The 24,693-nt window shown below is 36.5% G+C and overlaps 1 protein-coding gene across 5 annotated transcripts in view; it reads right to left on the bottom strand.

Annotated features, from left to right (window-relative positions):
- Positions 1–24,693, bottom strand: part of LOC150106430 (armadillo-like helical domain-containing protein 3) — a 352,469-nt gene that overhangs the window by 15,579 nt on the left and 312,197 nt on the right. For all 5 annotated transcript variants that reach the window (XM_090392440.1, XM_090392443.1, XM_090392441.1 and 2 more), the window contains one exon: positions 16,617–16,695. In XM_090392440.1, the coding sequence (XP_090248566.1) occupies positions 16,617–16,695 (79 nt within the window). The remainder of the gene's footprint in view (positions 1–16,616; positions 16,696–24,693) is intronic.

The following is a 24,693-nucleotide window of genomic DNA, read 5'->3' as shown; positions in this document are numbered from 1 at the left end:
TTCAGTAGTGCTGTATCCATAAAACTTGGACAAGACACCAATGGGCTAATGTACACCCTTTACATATGAGAGTTGCTTTAGTCTTTCCTGCGATTCTAGACGACACTTGATCTGCTGTGAAAGTAATATTGCTTACCATCGCGAGAATGTTCTTGAAAGAGATAGATAAGAAGTGCTGGGGTCATGGTGTGAGGAGGCATTATGCTCATTAGTTTATTTTCATGGTATTGATTACAACACAAATAAAAAAATAACTAATATTTTTTAACTTATTAGTTGATTTTTTGCTGGTATTACATCCAGCATTTTCAAAGCACAAGAACAGTACACAAAACAACAATTTGGTATAACAGTGGGACTAATTTAAAAAAAAAAATTGTAACAGACAACACAATGAACTAAAGTCCTAATTTTGCACCATCTATATTGGAAAAAGAGAGAAAACAAGTACAGTCATATCCCGACTTACGCGGTTTCTTATATGTACGTATTCCCGTCCTGCTTCACCACTAGTCGTATCTTTCAGACATCAGCCGCATTTGCCAGTGTCACATATGCTGTGAACAAGTACTGACGTGTTTCGCACGGTCTCCATTCATACACGATTTTTATAGTCTACAAACCTTGCAATTGTTTAATGTTTTGTTCTTGATAAAAATTTTATCACATAAAAAAATAATAATGTTGTCCAAAAGAAGCAAGTCCGATTCTTCTACAGCTAGCAAGAAAAGAAAAACATTGACTTTGGAAACAAAACTCAACATTATTAAGGATTTTGAAGGCGGAATGAAAATTTGTCAGCTAGCAAAGAAGTTCGATCTACAGGAATCCACAGTAAGAACAATCATAAAAGAAAGGTTTACAGATTTTGGAGGACATAGATTCTAACGGGGATTGAACTGTAGCCACAAGGCAAAAGGCAAGGAATAAAAAAATCATTAGCTTGCTATGAAGAAATTTTGTGTTACAAGAAAAAGACATTATGCCATCAGACGAATCTATTAGATTTTATGAAACCATCGACATCGAAATAACTTTCTTTTTTTTATGTACGAAAAACTACAATTACGATTATATTTCTTAAAAAATATAGGTATTTTTGTAAACCTTTGGTCCCAATTGTATGTTTGTATATATAAATTACATGCAAAATTATACCCTGAGTTACGCGAATTCGACTGATGCGCATTTTGTTGGTCCCGCCTACTTCAGGGTTTTACTGTATTAATTAAATCTTAAAATGACTGTCTTCCAGATTTTTGGTTAATTTATACAGCATACTTGTTGAGGTTTTGGAGTACGTTTTGATTGACTTGACATCAACCTTGGCGAACATAAAAAATACATCTGACACTATTGTTATGGCAATTTGGATCTAACAGAACATGCCTTGGATACCCCTTCACATAGGATCAAATGGAAGAAAACAAAAGTGCTACACAGAAGTCGGAGAGGTTGTTTTTTGGAATCAACAGCAGTTTTAAAATCTAATCCAAACCTCAACAAGTATGACTGTATCCATATTCATACTGAAATGGATCTCCACACAGTTTTCTGTAAGAACTATACATTAACTCCTTAACTACATCCTTAGGAAATTTGTAACTTTTGCCAAAAATGTATTGCAATTTAATTTATAACACATATTTTGTATAATATATTAGTATGCTGGCAATAAATTTACGTCCACATTTGGCTGTAGTCATGAAAATGTTTTCATATACAGGTTAAAAATGTAGTTTGTCCATAGCTTCTGGACACCAGTGTTGGATGCCCTGGCATCCTAAGATGCAAGAAAGTTTGGAAGGAAAAAAAAAATCAAACCATAACTGATACCTAAGGACATTAGTTATGGTATACATCACCTGTAAACAACAGACGTTGCACTGAGGTAGGAAAGTCTACCTAATAAAGCATAAAATCTTGTGCGACTTCTATAAATTTAACACCATATATGTATGTCTGGCCTTGTAGTCACAATACTAGACTGCTGGGGCATCAGATCATGGGTAGGGACAATCCTGAACACAATAGGTTAGTTATTTTGGTGGGCAGTTGGATGGAAAAGAAAGTCGGATTTACACTAAAGGGGAGAGTGGGTACAGGTAAGAAACCTAGATCCTGGAACCAGCCCTTTTAAACATTTTCTCTAGCCAAAAGTTTATTTTTTTGGATAGTACATATATTCTTCCAATCTGTGATAGAACATAACTTTCAGTTTTACTGTGGTCTAATAGGTCACCAAGCAAGAATTGTTATAGCTAATGAATCTTATATAATTTTTGTGTTCCTTTTTATTCAGACTTGTGAAGTTTAATCTGATTCCTCAAGTCTAAGGTAAATTAATAGAATTGTTAGAGAACTTTGTTTTTACACTAAAGCAAGGCACTACTACTTTATGATCATATCCATTGTTGAAAGATTTCTACTCTAAGAGACTGCTGAATTCTTCATTGAGGGCTGTCCTGATTATGTCCTTGTCCCATTAACCAGGGTGTAAATCACCCATAATTTTTGGGAAAAGTGGTTGTGCAATGTTGGTCCGCATGGATTTATCCACTGTGAATGAGCTTCCTAAGTAATGAAAAGGTTAGATGCCCATTTCAGAGACAGATAAGTAGTGTGTCAAGCAGTGGCGGCCTATGAAGTTTTAAGTGGGGATGCTGCCTATACAAAATAATTTTTTAAAAATTATTTTTTTCCTAATTAGTAACCAATTTATTAATAAATAAATCTATAGATTCAGTTATTAATAAACTGGTTATTGATTAGGAAAAAAAAGATTTTTTAAAAAAATTATTTTGTATAGGCAGCACCCCCACTTAAAACGTCACGGGCTGCCACTGGTATCAAGGGAGGAGGAGGAGATAGTGCTGGCATCCTAATTGAATACACTCATATAAACTGTTCAATTGGCTGACAAACGTATTCAGAATCTGATGATTATGTAGTCAAATTGCAAATACATCACTTATATAGCTACAGTCCTAATTTCCTAGGAAAACACATTTCTTCTACACATGGGATAACCATGTGTAGAAGAAATGGATGGACCAACTAATGCTGTAATTAATGAGCCTGTTTGTATACTAGCTTGGCTTTTCATAACAATAACCCACAGAGGTTTATTACTTTTCTTATAGTAGAGATAATACTCTTTACACATATAATGCTAAAACAGAGTAGTGAACAGAAACTCCTCACCCTACATAGCTACTTTCCTAACAATTAATGTCATGGCCTTATCAGTTTAGCACACACTAAGCAGTTCCTTGTTTTCATCACATGAACCTTGTAATCTAATCAGCGATTTAAGTTATATACAAACTTATTTAAAAAAAAAAAATTAACACCTATCCCATACATGAGAGGTCGAAGACCTTATAACCACATCAGTACTGTATCTGAAGTACAGGTGAAGACTGAGAAAGAATTTTACTGACATTTTTCTTGAAGAGCTGTAGGTCATAACAGTTGCAGGTCATAGCTTCTTTAAGGGAACTTGAGAAATAGATTTAGTGTGTATGCAACTGCACTGAAAAGGGATGCTTGGCAGCTGATACTCTTGTTTTAAAAGTTTCAACATAAAGTGGAGGAATGATGGTTGCTAGTTCAGTGATCATGGATGTACTTGTAGAAAAGACAGTGCAGAAATATTTGTGTCTGTGAGATAGAAGTTGAAGTGAGTGAGGGACCATCTATAAGCCAAATTGTTCTCCTCTGACAGCATCAAGAATTTTTTAGAACATTTTTGGTACACCACCCCAAACAGGTATGCAATATTCTAAAAATGGATGGATTTCAGATTTGAAGGGGGGTTAGTAGCTGGGTGGGTGAAAAACAGCATCTTTAATGGATGAGAATTTGCCTAGTTTTTTTTTTTTTTTTTGGTGCTGAGGAAGTGATTTATGTGTTTATGTTAGGAGAGTCTGGAAGTAAATGTTAGTCTTCGCAGAGAGATCTGGTCCTGTTTGGTGATTTGTGTACTGCTGAGGATAATGGAGATGAGCTGAGATCCCCTCTGTGAGAAAAAAGGCAAGACTGCATTTTGGTTGCATTGAAACTGACCAGATTGTCTATGCCCCACTAAAGAATGGTATGAAGATCAACATTTAAGGCACTGGTTGAAGGTAATCTTGAAGTTCGAGGTGTCTAAGCACTGAACTACACTGTTTATCAAATGAGCAGGATGAATGGAAAGTACTACTACCAGTAAAGTAGTGAACAGGATTAGTCATGATCATGTATGCATAGAAGAAAGAGGATAGGTGTAAAACAGAACCCTGAGGCATTCCTACATTGGTGGGTAAGCTCAAAGAGAGGTGGCTATTCACCATGACATGTAGTGAATAACCAGAGAAAAAGATGGCTATAAGATTTGCAAAGGATAGCAATTTGTTTAGCAAGCTTCAATATCAGATGTGATTAAAAGCTCTGGAAATGTCAAGAGTGACAGAACATTTGTTCATACATTCCCATGACACATGTCCAGTGGTAAGATGATGTAAGCTAAGGGGCTAGCTGTGGAACCTGAATGGCAGAACACATATTGGAGTCTCTTTTTAGATTAACTGGTGGGCCTTCAGGTAGTAGAGAAATCAGAGCATTAATGACTTTCTCCATTATTTTGGAGATGATTGAGATGATGGCAACTGATTGATTGGTAGTTTGAAGTAGACTTCCATTTCTCCTTCTGTCTTCTTCTTTATATATATATATATATATACACACACACACATACACCGGTTCCCGAGTTAGTCGATCTCTGACACAGGCAAGCAGGTTTTTTCTCCTGGAAACTCGGGTTTTTCGTCCCGTAAACTCAAGAAAATCAACCGTAGAATCCACATTATTCCAGACATTAAATATATCGTGTTAGGGTTACGGACCACGAGATGGCGGCACTTGTTGAGCCGTCTCTCTTCACTGCTTGCTGCTTAATTAGAGATAGCTGGCCTTGGGCCAGCTATCTCTGATTGGCTGCCAGTGGAGATTGAACTGCCCACTCAGTCTCCAAAAGTTAGATAGGGCTAAACAACATTGCCTACTCCCTATATGGGAATAAAAAGGCATTAGCTGATTTTTTTTTTTAATATATATTCTTTTCTCTTTTTTCCTTCATTCCTGTTTTATGTCCTTGCAGAAAATTCTTGCAGTGTCAAGGATTTTCTCTTCACTTAACTGCTACCGTATCGAGGATAAGAAGGTTAGCCCTATGCCTCCCAGTGATTCCTATGTCTGTAGCTGTTGAACCCAGATCTTTACAACCAAAGGGCTTAGTCTATAATGACTGAGCTATGGAGGCTCTCTCTCTCTCTCTCTCTCTCTATATATATATATATATATATGGGTGCTTCCACATGTTAGGATAAATGCCAGCTAAGTACAGAACATTATAGTGACAATGCAGGATAGGTAGGTCTGGAGCAGCACAATATTTGTGTACAAATGGAGAAATGCTAACAGGATATGGAGACTTTTTAGTGTCCAAATTATTTAGTATTTCCCTTATGTCTTTTTTTGCTGAAAAACCACAGGAGGCATGTGGTGTTTAGATTCTGGTACAATAGGATGCAAATTGCCTTCATTAGTTATGCAAGTTTTGGAGAAGAGTAATACCAGAAGATCAGCTTTTATTTTTGGGTGCTGCAGCAGGGTAGATGCTATCTGGATGAGAGAGAGAGAGAGAAAGAGAGAGTGGAAATGCAGGTGAGCAGAGGGTGCATCCAATAGCATTAATAAAGGACTAGGAGGCAAGTTTTCTACTGCTGGCCTTTATAAAGTCAGATTTAGATTTTTATTTATTATTATTTATTTATTTATTTTTATTACTTGACACCTCCAGGGAGTCCAAAGACTCATCGAGGAAGGCACCTACTCAACAACTCTGTCTCCACCACTCAATCCACAATGAACCACAACTACACCAACGGCATCTACTTCCCACTACCACTACTAATATTTTCACAGACAATCACAAACATCCATGCCCACAGTGGGATTCGAACCCGCAGCCTTTTGGCTGGAAAGCGCATATGCTGACCACTTGGTCAACCAGGCTGGATTTGCTGATGACTGTTTTGCATTTCTTGCATACTTCAACATAGGCTAAGTATGAAACTGGGATTCTTAATCCAGACCATCTGAGTTTTTATATATATACACAGTCATACCCCAACTTACGCGAATCCGGAGTTACGCGTTTTTTTATATGTACGTATTCCCGTCACGCCTCACCACTAGTCGTATCTTTTCGGCGCCGGCCGCATTCGCCAACGTCGCACATGCTGTGAACAAGCACTGACGTCTTTCGTGCGGTCTCCATTCGTACATGATTTTTATAGTATACAAACCTTGCGATTGTTTAATGTTATGTTCTTGATAAAAATTTTATCACATAAAAAATAATAATGTTGCCCAAAAGAAGCACGTCAGATTCTTCTACAGCTAGTAAGAAAAGAAAAACATTCAAAGCGTACTACACACGGCATTCGTTTGCAAGTCTGAATGAAGCTATGAGGCAAAATGAGCAACTGTCTGTTAAAGAGTCTTGGAAATAGTTTAATGTTTTAGATGCTGTAAGGATTATCGGAGATTCTTGATGTGGCTCCAATATCGGAGACACCCTTCAGTAGCGAAGAGTCTCTGATATCGGAGACTCTTGGCTACCGACTGAAACCTCAGATCCAGTTTCACCAGAAAAGTACATGACAATTGCAAAATTAACAGAAGGTCTCAGCTTAATTAAGAAAGGTTTACAGATTTTGGAGGACATAGATTCTAACGAGGAAAGAATTGTAGCCACAAGGTAAGGAATAAAAAAATCATTGGATTGCTATGAAGAAATTTTGCGTGACAAGAAAAAGACATTATGCCATCAGACGAATCTATTAGATTTTATGAAACCATCGACATTGAAATAACGTTCTTTTTTTTTTTTTTGTATGAAAAACTACAATTATCATTATATTTCTTAAAAAATATAGGTGTTTTTGTAAACCTTTGGTCCCAATTGCATGTTTGTATATATAAATTACATGCAAAATTATACCCCAAGTTATGCGAATTCGACTTATGCGCTTTTCGTTGGTCCCACCTACCGCGTAACTTCGGAGTATCACTGTATGTATATATATATATATATATATATATATATATATATATATATATATACACACACACACACACACACACACACATATATATATAAGCTGCTTTGATATACTTTCTGTTGAACTTGTTGGGCTTGGAAAGTAGATGAGAACTTTGGGTAAAATGGACAATAAAGGCATTTGTGTCAAGTGAGGATAATTTCTGTGACTTGCTTGTAGCAGGTGTTTGGATCAGAAGAGCAGAAGCAATTCTGGATTGTCCTGCTTGGTACCTTTGCAGTACCAAAGGGCATGAGGGTGGGAGTGGCTGGAGAAGATTATGATTTGAGTTGCCAAGAGGAGAGGTGGCCTCTATGGTATATCTGGAAGGAGAACTGAATACAAAGATAAAGAGTATTGGGAAAATGAAGAGGATTTGCAGGAATTTGGGTGGATAGATACGTGATTTGTGTAGGTTACTGCTTATAGCAAAGACTTCTTTCATCCAGCTTGGTTGATGGAAAAGGAGAACTAGTTGGAGTTATGGATGTTAAGGTTACCTAGGAAGATGACCTTACTATATGAATAGCTGGACTGCAGGTGATTGAGCTTTATGGCGAGGAAGGTGAAGAGGTCAGATTGGTTTTTGGAGTTTAGAAACCAGTTAATGTGGCATATGAATGTTACCAGAGGAGATTCTAAATTAGGCATTCTCTGACAAGAAACATTAGACCTTACAAAGATACAGAACTACCCTTGTGGCAAAAGGAATTGTGAAGTGGACATTGAAGGTGGAACAGCAGTGGATGTAGTGGCAATTTAGGTTTCTATCAAGAGTAGGAGACCTGGTCTGGATGACACGAGCATCAGTGATGCTGAACATCATTTATGTTGGTGTTTATGCCATGAATGTTAGTAAAGTGGATAAGAAGTGATTTTTTGTGTAGATTCTGGCATGATTTATATGTTATGCTTGGTCTTTCTTTTTGGTTGGGATTGGTTTCTGAGGGGATTTGTTTTAGTCACATTGTTACTGTCAATGTTTGTATTTTTCATTATACACATTAATTATGGTTAGATGGAAGGATAGAGTAGGGACCTTCGGCCAGAGGAGATAAACTCTTGGAATGACATCTAAACAACCAGTCTCCTTGCCATAACATGGCCTTGAACAATGCCTTGCACACACACAAACATTACTTTGACCCCCGCCTTTTCTGACAAGACCTGACAGAGTATGTGGCAGTGGGATTATGCACCAGTTGACTGGAAAGCCTCTTGACTTATTACTGACAGTGTCCATCTGCTGGATGGCCTGCAGCATCACCATTTTTAAATGATACTTGGAATGGAGGAGATTTGGGTCTCCAAGTTTGGCATGCCCTTGAAGGGCAATGCTTACAGTGCATGGATATTGTTTTAGGTGTTGAAATTTGTGATTGTTAATTAGGTAATCAATTAGTTATTTTTATCAATATTAATGGTAGTGTAAGGGTTGCAAAATTGGCATTATTGGGATCCAGAGGGGAGGGGGGGAGTGACACCGCAAGGTAATAGAAGGTATAAAGAAGATGACATGAGATGAGAACAAAATTCATCAGCAATGTTCTGTGTAAAATAATTACACTAACTATAATTATACTTATAATTTGAACTTCATTTAACATCGCTAATTTGTTCTGTGAAATGTGAGGTTAACTGAAAGTGACATTAAATGAATTACATGTTCAATGCAGTTTTAGGTAATAATCCATTTCACAGATCCAGAAGTAAAAATCTATTACCCTCAAAGCTATTAATTTAAAGCTCTGTAAATTTTTAAGTTCATAACGGATTTAAGATGTAACGGATATACTATTTTTAGGAATGACAGAAGAGAGAGGAGAGGAGGAGGAATGCTACTAATGATATCAGATGACTTAAGTCCAGTTAGGGTAGAAATACAAAATAACAATGATGGTAACAATGTCCCATGTAGCAATGAGTTTGAGTCTATTTGGTGTGAAGTGGAGGTTAACAGAATGAAATATATCGTGGGGTGTTGCTACAGACCTGGCAGCTCAGTTGCAGAGGACGAAGAAATGCATCGCCAATTTAGCCTTATGGGTGACTTTAATTTTCCAAACACTGATTGAGTAGAAGAGAAATCTCATGATCAGAAAGAACAGGAATTTATTGAATTGTTGTGGGATAACTTCCTCAAGCAGCATGTGAAAGAAGGAACTCGAGGTCAAAGAGCATTGGATTTGCTCATAGCGTCAGAAGGGGTCTCTGTCAAGAATATGGCTATTTTACCACCAATTAGTGACAGTGATCATGCTGTTCTTTCTTTGGAAGTATCTACTTGTATTGAAGCTCCAATTAAAACAGGCTATATGCTGAACTACAAAGCTGGAAATTATGATCGACTTAGAAGAATACTATCTTTGGTCCCATGGTATCAGTTACTGAATGGAAAAAATGTCAGCAATGCATGGGAATCTTTGAAAAAGTGCTTGAATGAGGCAGTATCTGAATGTATCCCTAGTGTTCGAAGAGTGAATAGGTTGGGTATGAAATGGATGTGCAGGCTTATTAAGCTAGAAATCCACAAGAAGATGATGATGTGGAAAGAGTATCGTGAGAATAAGAGTGAGAGGAGTTATGAAATATATAAAGCTCAGGCCAGAAAAGTAATGAGTACTGTGAGAAAAGCTAAAATGGAGTATGAAAAGAAATTGGCCATGCAAGCTAAAGGCAATCCAAAAGAATTTTATCATTATGCCATAAGCAAAAGAAAGAATGAATGTGGAAGAATCACTTTATCGAATGCAGATGGTACACGAGTATATCTGAAGCTAAGGAGATTGTTCAGTTAATGAGTGCTCACTTTGCTAAGATATATCAACCAGGTGTATTAGTATGGTGCACAGTGCTACGTTGGATGAAGAGCTAGAGGTTCATGAAAATGAGGTTGAAGAGCTTTTGCATAACCTGGATAAGAATTTGTCAATAGGGACCGATGGAATATCTGCCTGTTTGTTAAAGGAATGTTCAGCTGAATTGGCTAGGCCTTTCACACATTGTATAACTTGAGTCTCAGCTCAGGAATGATACCACAGGAATGGAAGGAATGTAATATAGTTCCATTGCACAAGGGTGGTGCAAAAACTGACGTGTATAACTACCGACCTATTAGTATTTCTGGTGTAAGAACTCGCATACAGAAATGGGTAGACAATCATTCTATACTCTGCAGGGATCAGCATGGGTTTACTAAAGGAAGGTCATGTTTTAGCAATTTGCTCATATTTTATAACAATGTTACAGCCGAGATGGATAAAGGAAATGGATACACTATGATAATGTTGGATTTTTCTAAGGCATTTGATAGGATACTACACGATAAGCTGTTGTGTAAACTGGAGAATATGAGATTGGAACATAATCTATTGACTTGGATCAGAGGATGGTTAACAGACAGATATCAAAAAAGTGGTATACAGTGGGTGTGAATCTGCAAGATTTAAGGTAACCAGTGGTGTACCTCAGGGTTCAGTCCTTGGGCCATTAATGTTCAATCAATACATTAATGACATCAAGCAGGGTCTATCATCCGATTTGCAATTGTTTGCTGATGATGCGAAGATAGGCAGGGCAATCAGGGATGCTATTGAGATTCAGCAATTACAAAATGATTTGAATAGACTGAAATCTGGGCAAACAAAAACAGCTATCAGTTTAATGTTAGTAAGTGTAAAGTTATGCACTTTGGTGTGATTAGAGATCCAGCGCCACATTATATTAGCGGGGTTATGCTACAAGAAACTGAAGAGGCAAGGGATCTTGGTGTATTGGTGGATAAGAATTTAAAGTTCAAAGGTCACATAGCAAAAGTTGCAAATACAACTCAGAGGATAATTTCTATGCTGAAGCAAACCTAGACATGTAAGGATGAGGAAGTAATTTTGCCTCTTTATAAGGCTTTGATAAGACCACACTTGGATTACTGTGCGCAGATTTGGTCTCCCAGGTTCCAAGGGGATAAAGAAGCTGTGGAAAGGGTGCAAAGAAGAGTTACAAAGATTATATCCGGATTATGGGATTTAGATTATGAGGACAGATTGCGAGTATGTGGATTACAGACTCTGGTTAACAGGAGAAAGAGTGGTGATATGATAGAGGTCTATAAACTTTTGAATGGGTGTTATAGCAATTCAAATGAGGAAATTTTTCGTTATATGGAAGGCGGGGAGAGAACATGGGGGGCATCCATGGAAGTTAAGGTTGTTCTCAGTCAAGAAAGGGGGTAAGAGCTAGGTTTTTCTCCCAGAGAGAGCAGTGAATGAATGGAATAATTTGCCCTTAGGGGTAGTGAGTGAATCTAGTGTAAATGAATTTAAGGGAAAGTATGATAGCTGGGTTGGGTAATTTACAGCCTCCCTCGATGAGTCCTTGACTCCCTGGAGGTCTCAGATAATAATAATAATAACTAATGTTTTATATGCATATTAATTAACATGTATTACATATACAAACTGAATAATAAACAAATAATAACAATAAAAGAGTTTTATCTTGGTCTTGTGCATGCTAAGCTTGAGGTGATGAGGATTAGTGTTGGGAAGAAGAATCTCCAGCAAAAGTGTCAGGAAGTTTTTCCATGTACTGGACCTCTTCTGCAGAAAGAATCTCAGAAGTGATGGTGCTTCCTTCCATTGAGGTTGAAGGAAAATCTCTTGCCAGATTCCTTTGCCATTTCTTGGAAGTCTGATGCATTTAACTCCTTCTCATGCTCTTGAAGAAGTTCCTGCACACATTAGCATCAATTTCCCATCTCAGGAGTGGTGTTAGGCAGGGGCAATTTAATGTCGATAAAGGTAACTTCACACTGATATGGGCTACCAGTTGAGGGTCATGAGCAGGGGCATTGTCCAATAACAGCAATACTTTGAGAGGGAATTTGTTGGATTTGAGGTAGTTCTGCACAGTTGGACAGAAAACATCTGCCATCTCATCAATGAGGAGTTGCCTCATAACCCATGCTCTCTTGTTGCTCTTCCAGTAAACCCCAAGAAAACCCTTTGTGATGTTCTTCTCCCTGAAAATCCTTGAATTTTTTTGAATGATAAGCATAAACTTGATTTTAAGATCTCCAGGAGCATTTCCACAACAGAGCAGAGTGAAGCAGGCCTGGTAGCATGGACTCCTCCTTTGTAATATAAGTCCTTCCTGGCAACTTCTAGAGATACTTGCTTTGTCTGCATTGAAGACCTGCTGTGGAAGATAGTCCTTCTTTTCCACAAGTTCTGAAAACTGTTTTAAACTCTTCTGCTGTCTCCCCATGCCTCATCACATTTTTAATATCTGACCTCTTTGTGAACCTTTCGAACCAGCCATGAGAGTAAACTCAGTGAATCAAGTATTTGATGGAGAAGGCAAGTTCATTAAACTGTTTCATTAAAAAGTCTGCCTTTTTGCAAATAAAGATCTGAGAAACAGAATCATCTCTCATTTGCTTTTCTCTAATTCATATTTCTAGCAGGCTTTCCATTTCAACAATTGTTTCTCTTCCTTTCAAAATTCTAGTTGAGAAATATGTCACTTTAATTTTTTCCAGCACCTCTTCATTCTTAATTATTGCATGTGCAGTGGTCGTAATAACCATGCTATATTTTTCACAAATTAACTTAACATTAAGCCCTTGATTATGATTTTATTATTGCTTGTTTTGTGGCTAAACTATTGGCCTTTCTTGATGCTTTAAGTATAACTAGCTTCAGAATACTGAGATTAATTAGGAGTTATGTGTCTAATTTTCTGAAATCTTTCTTAATAATAACATAAAATTAAATTAACTTACAGTACAGTACTGCAGTACATACAGTGGTGCAATAAACACAAGTCATGCAATACTATTCCTGCCACCCCCCTAAATATATATATATATATATATATATATATATACGAGGGATCCAGAAAGTAAGTTCCATTTTTAAATATTTTCACTGCAGCTCTGCGATTGCAATAGTGTGCATGCGTGCTGAGTTTGTTGATTCATTAGCAAGGTGTTGGTGCCATTTTCAGACATTCTCGAAGTGCATACGCTTCTTGGAGTATGTTTATATTGTCTAAGAAAATTGAATCACCTGCTGCATGTAAAATTGATGGGTAAGACTTTTTAATGAAGGAAGGACAGGTGTGCATGATGATGAACGGAGTGGGCAACCATCTTTAGTGACTGATGATTTGGACTAATGCCTGCCCACATATGGCCAGCATAACACAACAACTTCGTCACCTTTGGCTGCAAACAATTCCATCACCCCCACCCCATATAGTCCTGACCTCGCACCAAGTGATTTTCACCTGTTCAAACATCTGAAATCTTTCCTTGGTGGCCAGCAGAGCAGTTTCAAGACAAAGACAAGGTCAAAGAAGCAGTCAATATGTGGTTTGCGTCACAGGTAGCAACCTTCTATGACGAAAGTATATAGCTCTTGGTGCTCCATTATGACAAGTGCCTGAACAATAGCAGAAATTATGTAGAAAAGTAGTGAAAGATGTCTACTTTAATTTCCAATAAAGTTTTTCTTGTAAGTATATTTTTGTTTCTCTGACAGCCCATCAGAACTTACTTTCTGGACGTCCCTCGTATATATAAATTAAATCAGAAGTCACTACACAAAACAAATTATGAAAACGCCTGGAGAACAACTGACTGGGCAGTGGTGTTCCATGCCTGTCTCAACCAGTCTTCATGCAGGCCTCATAAGGATTATCACAAACAGAGTAGGTGACAAAGAACAAATGCATGTAAGCCAATGAAGCTTTAACACTAAATGAAAAGATGTAAACTGAGCACAACATTAAATGAAGTTCAACTGTATATACATAATGACTGTAATGAAATTTCTCTTAGTATTAGCTATCAAGCTGCTTACATGATTCTTCCTATTTGGTCTCTATATTCCCAAATGGAATGAAATGCAATGTCTAGGCCAGCTGAGTGGTTAATTACCCTTTTATAGCTGCTGTGACTCTCACGACTTCAACAGTAGTTCAAAAATGAAGGCATGCCTGAACAAACCTATCAGATTAAGAAACACTATAACATCAACCCAGTGTATTAGAGATTTCTTTTTTTTTTTTTCATGTAGATCCTACCCATATACAATTAGTATTTGTGTTGTGGATGAGCTAAAGTTTTGAAAAATGGAAACCCTGCTCTAGAGATGGAACTTTTTTTTCAGGCTACTTCAGGTCTCTAATAAGCAGGCTGATGGTCTCATACAGAGTGATGAAATTCATCTGCCACCTGAAGAGATTCACAAATATCCATGTGTTCAGTGGGATTTGAATTTCCCTTAGATAAGGAAGCTGATAAGTTCCTCAGTTTTTTTTTTTTTTTTTTTTTTTAATTCATTTGTCACTCTTAAAATTTAGAGGCTGTAAAGAAGCACAGGTGGCTTTCTCTTTGTGTAATATGCACTGCATGCTTTCATTACCTTCAGTAATAAAAGCATCATCAAATTCCTGCCATGTACCCTCAAGGGTACATGGCAGGAATTTGATGATGATATGATAGTACTACATGAAAAAAAAATTACATCATTATTAATTTTCTATCTATAATTTTCCTCCAAATCAGTCTGTTACTTGTCAAGACTCCAACATTATCAGATTTTATATTTCTATCGTCTAAGGCACTTTGTACCGTATCAATCCACCTATATCTTGGTCTTCCTCTGGGTCGTTTTCCTCCCAACCTGGCAGAGAAGACTTCTGTTGCTAATCTTATCTCGCCCATCCGTTTAAGCAACCATACCACCTGAGACTGGCGCTGCTAACGCATTCTTGGATGCTGACAATGTCAAATTCTTTCCTAATATCCTCGTTTTTAATATGATATTGCCATTGATGCCATCTGTTCACGCCTATAACCTTTCTCAGGACTCATATCTGTGGTCTCTAGTCTTTGGTCAAGTGTTTTACTTCTGACCCAGCTCTCAGATCCATAAGTTAAAATTGGTTTGAACACTGTCTTGTATACAGCTAATTAGTGCTCCGACTAATTTCTCTCTTAATCCATATGAATTTATTCAATTGACTTCCCACCATACCAGCTTTGCTGATCCTGTTGTCTATTTCCATATTTAATTTACCATCTTCAGTAAAAATCGTGCCTAAATAGCTGAAATGTTTTACTTGTTCCACAGGTTCTCCATTCACAACACAGTTGACATTTTCAATAATTCTGCCTATTTTCATTGTCTTTGTCTTTTTATTGCTGACCTTCATACCATATCTATTACAACAGCTATTCAATTTAGTCAGAGAATCTTGCAGACTTGTAGCGGATTTATTTAGAAGTATAACATCATCCGCATAAAGCAAAGAGCTGATATTAACATCTCCAATTTTGATATCATGTTTAATACCACTTTCCTTCATAATGTGATCCATATAGATAATGAATAACAGAGGGGATAATGTACATCCTTGTCTCACACCAGATTTAACATTAAACCATCTTCCTGTACTTCCTTCAATTCTAACTGCTGACTTACAACTCAAATAAAGACTAAGTATTGCTTGCTATAATGTCCCATTGACACCATATAACTGTAGCATATTGAATAGCTTCTCTCTTGGTACCTTGTCATATGCCTTTTCCAGATCGAACAAAACTTAAATACAGATCTTTGTTATATTCCCATGATTTCTAAACTATTTGTTGTAAAGTGAACATCTTCTGATCCTGACAGCCTCCATTTGGCCTGAATCCAGCTTGTTCTTCACCAAGCTTTTCTTCCACAATTCCTCTCAACCTGTTTCTCAAGTATACTTGCATAAATCTTACCAGGAACACTCAGTAGGGAAAAAATACCTCTGTAATTCTCACATTCAGTTTTATTTCCCTTTTTATATATGGGTATTATGAGAGCTCTACTGCAATCGTTGGGAATTCGTCACTGTAAGACTTTTATACCACCATACTTCAGCATTTCTGGTTGAATGTCATCTACTCCTGCTGCCTTTCCACATTTCAAGGGAAAAAATGGGAGATGAGTGTCAGTTTCTTCAAAGAGAGGTATTCCAAGATGTTAGTTAATAAGAGGAAACAAACTTGCTTTTTAAGTAAGTTTAGGTCTATGCATATTTTCTTACTTATTTAAATACAGTATAACATGCAAATCCAAATATAAAATTATGCAAATCTGCTTATTTCGTTATATGCATTTTCTCTAATAGAAATTTTATATTCAAAATTCATTCAATTTGAGAGATATATACACTTTTTCTAATTGACATTTTTTTTTTTTTTTTTTGAAATCATTGACATTAGCCTAACAAACAACTTTAACACACTGGGAATAAACAGTTCTATTTGTAAATTGCATGTTCCAAAATACACAGAATTTGCATGTTTTGATCTTAGTAATAAAATTCTTACTGACCAGTGTAATTAAAATATAATTTGATCCTGCCACAGTTATAAGAAGTTATGTGATTATCAATACACAGATATAATCTAATACTTACCTGATCCTCTGTAAGAGCAGAAAGTTGATTAGCAGCTGACCAGGAATCAATCTTTGGTGTAAAATGATTTACAATAGCTCTAAAATTAAAATAACATGGACACTATAAGTTAAATCACACCAGAAAAAGAAGAAAAAAAATACAGTAAGAACTGATTATTTATTATTCATAATTACTTCTATTCTATTCATTCTTATCTTAATACCTTCATGGAGTCCCAGGACTCTTCATCATTAAAAAAAAAATTTTTTTTAATTTCGTATGATGATACAATAGCCGTGAGCCCTTTTACGGGGAGGTACAGCACCATCTCAATCCTCCCTAATTTTATCTAGGCTCAAGACCGGCATAGCTGATGAATCATGTCTATGGCTGGGTCTTAAGTATTCCTGACTGTAATCCATGTGTGTTCACAGGGCCAGTTTACCTGTTCTGGGAGACAAAAACCTTACCTCTGTGTGAGACCGGCTAACTCACCTTTTGTCGAAAGAGACCAGATAAAGGATCCTCACATCATGGACAAGAATCGAACCCAGGTCTTTCCAACCAAAAGGCTTCATCTATACTGGCTGAGCTACAGAGGCTCTCTCGCTCATCATGGGAGGGCTGTTGCTCACAAGATAGCTATAATCTAATGAAATTCACAAAAACATTTTATAAATGTTGAAAGTTTATTTTTCACTTGGTTAGAGTATAATAAATTTAGTTTAATCCTTTATCCAAGTGTGAGCAAACAAAGTTTACATCTGAAAATATCTTCAGGACTGGGGTAAGGTAGTACAACACCAGGCAACCCATAGCAAAGGTGGACCAAGCTAACATCACTCCTATCTGATGTTAGCTTGGTCCACCTTTGCTACGAGTTGCCTGGTGTTGTACTACCTTACCCAAGTCCTGAAGATATTTTCAGGTGCAAACTTTGTTTGCTCACACTTGGATAAAAGATTAAACTAAATTTATTATACATTTTATAAATAATTTCAAATTTCTCTGAACTAAGCATGGGCTCTGAAATGAATTTAGCAGTTCTTGAAATTAATATTTGAAATACACAGGTTATAATCCATTTTACATCAAGATCTTTGTTGTCTTAACTTTTATATCATTTTCTTACTTGTTCATAATCTGCAGCTAAGGTTGTTTAGAAATAGTGTCAATATAACCAAGACTGTTAGCCACTATATTATATCCTATCAATTAATTACCTTTGCTGGTAAAACCTGTTTCAAGGTGAAAAAAAAACCTATCACCTCCGTATAAGACTAGCTCACTTTCATCTTGAAAAACATCCATATAACTGTTACTCGTGTCTTAAAAAAGATTAGATCTAAGGCCACAAGGCCATCATGTCCCTCTTAACTGCATGTATTCTTCCATAACTTTTTTTTAATTCTTACTATTTAACTAAATAATTTTATTTAACTGTCCCCCCTGACATATCAGCCTTGCTTATTTTATTAATAATGTCTTCATTTCATTTACTATTTTCATTAAAACCTACACCTATACACCTGAAATATCTGGTAAGCACTAGAAATGCATTTTATGTTTTCTTGAGTATTTCCATTTATCTATTTAATGCTGATTTTCATATCAAATTGATTAAATTGGCTGCAAGTTCACATGGAGAAATAAGAAAAATCTCACTAACTGTATCATTGTTGGTAGAGATATCTTCATGCTGGAGGATATACGAGTACACACAGGATTTGAAATTGGAAGTTACCATCACTTAGTTCAAAGTAAGATAAAAATGAATATACATTTAAAAAATCAGGTATATAAGAGCTTTTTAAAAGAATTAAAGCTGAACAGCTTTTAGAAGTAAACTGTAGACTCAATGATGCAATCATTATTGAAGAAAAAATGAAACTCTTTGTAAACAAGAACCAAGCCTTGGAGACTCAGTGGCAAACTCTGAACAACACATTGATTGATTGATTGTTTCAACTAGAGAGGCATGTGTGGTGAAGTTGTCTGCAACAATAAAATAAAAATAAAAAATATATTAAAAAAAAAAAGAACATTATGATGGAGGACAACAGTTGCTAAAGAAGAGGTCCTGGATAAGAAGAAAGCATATTGAAGGTTCCTAGCAAATAACTCAACAGATGCCATAAAAGAATACATAGAAAAAGGCAAGAAAACTAAGCTATGTGTAAAAATAGCTAAACAAAAGTCACAGGAAGACTGTGGAAATGAAACTTTGGAAGACTTTGGTATGGAAAATAAATATCAGGAAGGTGATAAAATGTTCTGGAGGATATTGATAAAGCTTAGAAATCGAGAAAAGAGTACTGTGAAAGGAATCATTCAATGATAATAAAGATGACATAAAAGCTGAAGATAAGGATATCCTAAATGTCTGGAGTAATTACTTTGAAAAATTGTTAAATTAAACAAGCAGTAACAGAAAGTTTCAGAAAATTTTCAAGATGAATGTAAACAGCAGATTGGTTGGTTGGTTTTTTTATTTGGAGTATTTTATTTGGCACAAAAACTGTTGGAGTTTTAGTGCCAAATACTCCAACTGTTGGTTGGAGTATTTGGTTGGAGTAAAGGTTACAACATTAGCATTTACAGAAAATTGACAATATGTCTTTACAAGAATCTAGTTTCACAAAGCAGCATCTCTAGGTAAACAGAACTGCTGCAGACGGCACAGCAACACACAAGGTCGGAGGTTATTACAGTAGTACAAAAATTGTTAACAATATAATACATAATATATGAAACACTAAGCCAAGGAATGCAGTATTTACATATATGTAAAATTATAATAGATGCCTTTATAGCAGTACAAAAATAGGCAAAAAGGGATTATTATACAATATGCATGGATGAAAATTGAATTTAGCAATGCAATATAAACAGAATTTAGCAATACATATAAACAGAATTACTAAGTACACAAATAGGTAAGATGTTCTACAGCACTACATGATTATTCGAAAAATAAAGTAGTAAATAAGATGCTACACAAAATGTATGTTAAGTGATGCAGAATCTACACAAACAAAATTACTGCAAAGATTTCAGCAGTACATAAATAGATAACTATAGGTTAACATATGTATATACAAAACAAGTCAAGGAAAGCAGTGTCTACATCTAGTAAGATTACAACAAACATTATTATACTAATACTTAAAGAGTCAGAAAGGAATTATTATACAGCATTGATGCATAAAATTTAAGTTTAGCATTACGGTATTTACACATTAACAAAATTACAGCAGGGTGATACAAATATACAAGATCAAGGCCTATGGTAATACATAATTGGGCAGATTTAACCTAATGAATAATATGTATGTATAAAAGTTAAGTTAAGCAAAAAAGTATTTATATATAAACAAATTTATGGTCAAATGTGTTTGTACAAATTAATTCTTTCTAAAAAATTAAAAACATCATTCAATTTGCCTGAGTCTGCTAGCATTTCCCTGAGTGTATATGGCTTGGTTAGATAGGTGAAAATTTCATTCCTCTCTGGTGTAAATTTTTGACAATCTACCAGAATATGATGAATAGTGAGATGTGTGTTGCATTTTTCACATATGGGAGGGTCATCACCTCTCAGTAAATGAGAATGCGTAAGGTGACTGTTACCTATGCGGAGCCTAGCAAGGACAACCTCCTCCCTTCTCTTTGTACGTTGACTAGAATGCCAGTGTTTAATTTCAGGTTTAATGTTATATAATTTGTTTGTTGATGCTTCTTGCCATGTTAACTCCCACTGAGCAATTAGCTTTGACCTTATAAGTTGTCTGTAGTCTATATATGAACTGTCAAACAGTACATGGAGAAAGTAATGAGGGTGCAGATGCAGCTGCATCTGCAGCCTCATTTCCTTTGATTCTGATGTCGCTGGGAATCCAGCAGAACTGAACATCGAAATTAAGGATTTTCATTTCGTGAAGCAGGTGTAGCACCTCATAAAGTACTGGATGCAGATTATACACAGGAGAGGAGATAGCCTGTAAAGAGCTCAATGAGTCTGTATAAATTATACACTTTTGGTAGCAGTTTTCTTTTATATGCACAAATGCAAGCTGAATGGCATGTAACTCTGCTGTATAATTACTGCAGTCCAGTGAGATCTGATTTGAGATAATAATGTCAGGAAACACAGCAGCATAGCCAACAGAGGTGTTAGTTCTTGAACCATCAGTATAGATGGGTAAGAAATCAGCATGTGCTGCTCTGTGTACATTAAATAATCGCAGGTAAATGGATGATGGGATATAAGATTTCTGTAGCTGACAAAGTGAGAGGTTGTAGGATGGTGTGCAAACCTGCCATGGAGGAATGCTGTTATGTTTATTGTAGCTAATGTTATCAACATTTATACTAACAGCTAGCAGTTTAATGTGTGTGATATTGAGCTTCCCAATGCAGAGAGAAGATACTATTCCATGTAGGATGATCTGGGAGAGATTTTATTTTTAGGGGGTAATTCAGAGATAACTTTTTCCGTTGAAGTGATAGAGCCAGTTCATTTGCTTCAACATAGAGACTCTGAGTGGACGAGGTGCGAAAGGCACTAGTAGCTATCCATATACCCTGACGATGAATGGAATCCAACCATCGTAGGTTACTCTATCTTGCGGAACCATAGACTTGGGACCCATAATCCAGCTTTGAACATATAAGTGCATGATAAAAATGGAGCAATGAAGCTTGATCAGCACCCCACTCAGTAGAGGATAGAGTGCGAAGGAGATTCAAAGTTCTTTTGCACTTTTCTCTTAGTTGATGAATGTGTGCTAGAAATGTGAGTTTTCTGTCAAAAATTAGTCCTAAGAACTTGGTTTCTGTAGCTACTGGAATAACAGTATGTCCCATTCTTAGTTCAGGATCTGAACTAAGAATGGGACATTTTTAGTTCAGATCCTGATTGCACTCATCACTAAATGATTCAGATCATTTAGTGATGAGTGCATTTTCGACAGAAGTGTACACAGACACTTTTTTCTGTTGGAAACCTAAACCCATTATTAAGAGCCCACAGAGAGACATGATCAATTGCTTACTGAAGTTGTCTTTCAATTACCCTCAATTAAGTCAGTGACAGTAAATTGTGAAGTCATCAACATATAGAGCATTGTCTACAGTGGGAGGAAGCTGTTCAATGATTGAGTTAATTTTAATAGCAAAAAGGGTTACACTTAAGACAGAGCCTTGGGGAACACCTTGTTCTTGATGATATGGTTGAGATAGCGTAGTTCCCACTCTGACTTGGAAAGTTCGCCTGGATAGAAAGTTTTTAATAAATATAGGGAGGTGTCCTTTGAGACCTAGGTTATAGAGATCTTTTAATATGCCATATCTCCAGGCTGTGTCATAGGCTTTTTCCATGTCTGAGACAAGATGTTCTCGCTTCAGAAATGCATCTCTTATACAAGTTTCTAACCGAACTAAATGGTCTAAAGTTGATCAATGTCTACAGAAACCACATTGTTTATTGGAGAGAAGACTGTTGCTTTCTAAATACCAGAGAAGTCTAGCATTAACCATTTTCTCTAGTATCTTACAAAGACAGCTGGTCAGAGCAATGAGTCGATAATTATTTGCTTGTGTTGGATCTTTTCCTGGTTTTGGGATAGCAATGACAATTGACTTACGCCAAGAATTTGGAAACTCTTCCTCTGCAAGTATTCTATTATATAATAAGAGAAGAAGATCTACAGAAGATAATGGTAGATGTTTTATCATTTCATAATGGATGTCATCAGGTCCTACTGCACTAGGGTGAGATTGTAGGAGAGCTCTTTTTAGTTCCTCCTTGACAAATGGCTGAAGAATCTTGGTAGAAAAATTAAGCCTTTGTTTCTCTTGCTGCTCTTTCAGTATTAAAAATTCTGGAGAATATGAAGCTGTTGCTGAGATTTTAGCAAAAGTTTCTCCCAAAGTATCTGCAGTAGCTTTGGGATCAGCAAGAACACTTCCATTATAGTCTAAGGTGGACAAACAGTGTGTACTATATCTGCCTTTCATTTTCCAGATTTTATCCCATACAGTTTTTGGACTGGTCATTTGATTAATTGATGTAGTAAATTGATCCATGATTGTTTTTGACTCTGAAGTCTTACATAACGTGCTTTGGCTCGAGCATGGTTGAAAGTTATTAAATTTGATGTGGTGGGGTATCTACGAATATGCTCCATGCTCTGTGTTGATCTTTTTTGGCTGCCTGACATTCTGGGTTCCACCAATACTTTGGATAGACTGGAAATCGAGATGATGTTTTTGGGATGTAGGTTGTTGCTGCCTGGACAATGCATTCTGTTATCTATTTTATAGCTTCATTGATAGGTGTTTGACTGATGGCATCAGCATTAAATTTTGCAAGATGAGAGAAAGTGTTCCAGTCAGCCTGGTCCATTTTCCATATAGGTATCCGTGTGGGTGAACATGGTTCCTGTGAAGACATTGTACAAAGAACAGGAAAATGATCACTTCCATATATATTCTCTTCAACGTCCCACATGAGCAGTGGAAGAATGGAAGGGGAACAGATTGAAAGATCAATTGAAAGAATATGAGCGGTTAGGCATATGGAAGAAAGTATTGAGTTTATTATTTAGAAGGGAAAGGTTATTATTACCAAGAATAATCTTGGTAATAATAACCAAGAATATTATTACCAAGAATATCACTAATAGACAAGGTCGAATCATTTTCAATGATTCGACCTTGTCTATTAGTGTTGGCACTATCCCATAGAGTATTGTGACCGTTAAAGTCACCCATCAAAAGTATGGGTTCAGGCAGTTGCGAGATAAGGTTATCAAGATCAATTTCATTTAACTCAGCATTTGGTGGTAAATAAATTGAACACACTGTAATAAGAAATCCCACAGAGAAGCAAATCACTACTGCTTCCAGAGAAGTATTAAGTTGGATCTGATGGAAAGTAATATGACTACCTACCAGGATAGCTACTCCTCCATGAGCAGGACCATTTCCAGTTCTATCCTTACGTACAACAGTGAAATTCCTAAAGGTACGGTCCTCATTGGGTCTTAAGTAAGTTTCCTGTAGACAGAAACAGTAAGGTTTGTGTTTCTGCAACAACATCTTGATATCTTCAATATTCTGGCAGATCCCACGACAGTTCCATTGTAAAAATCTTCCTATAGTCTTGATTTTATTGACTTGTCTGGTTTTCGAGAGGTTGAGGGTTTACCTTTGTCAGATTTATATTTATCCACTGTTTTAGGGAAGTATGGATGGCCAGTGTCCATCTCTTCCTCTAGTAGAGTGTTCAAAACATCAAATGTGTTAGGGTCAGTTGGTATGTTTAGTTTGCTTTCAGTGGGTATCGAGGTATCCATTTTTTCTGTGCGAGTGTCTGGTGGTTTATCTTTGAGTGAAGTCTCCACCATAATTTTTTTGACAGGTGAGTTTTCATCGAATGGGACCATTTTTGAAGTTGTCTCTGGAGTAAGGCTATAGATCTTGTGATTAATGCGCTCAACAGAGAAGCACTTGCGATCGTAAAGTTCAGGTATGGTGAAATTATCAAATGGTGGAATAGACATGCATGTTTGAGTTGCTGTTGGCACTTTTTTAATTGTTACTTTTTCAGCATAAGCGGATCGTAGAACAGGTGTAATGGTGGCCAGCTTTCTTTTTGCATCCTTTATGTTATGTTTTGTTCTGTTTTAATTTTTTGTATCTCTTTTTCATCTTTCCATTTCTGACATGCACGAGAGTATTCTGGATGATCTCCCTGACAGTTCACACGTTTAGCTTTTTTTTTCACAGCAAGATTTATTATCATGTTCTTTACTACCACATCGGGCACAGGTCGTAGAACCACGACAGGCAGTTTGGGCATGTCCATATCTTTGACATTTAAAGCATCTCAGCGGGTTAGGGATATATATTCTAACAGGACAGCTGAGATACCCTACTTTTACAGATGTCGGAGGCCTAGGTGTATCAAAAGTAAGGATGATGTTCTTGGTTGAGACCAGGCGACCATCCCGGCGTATCAGGATGCACCTCACACCCGTCATTCCTTGATCTTTAAGCTCTGAACATATCTCCTCATCAGGAACATCAAGGA

Source organism: Typopeltis vanoorti, chromosome 5 (genome assembly GCF_054136105.1).
Source record: "Typopeltis vanoorti isolate ZY-2024b chromosome 5, IOZ_Tvanoo_1.0, whole genome shotgun sequence".
NCBI classification, from domain to species: domain Eukaryota; kingdom Metazoa; phylum Arthropoda; class Arachnida; order Uropygi; family Thelyphonidae; genus Typopeltis; species Typopeltis vanoorti.
The sequence above is the reverse complement of the archived record's forward strand: the minus strand, read 5'-3'. Positions and strand labels throughout refer to the sequence as shown.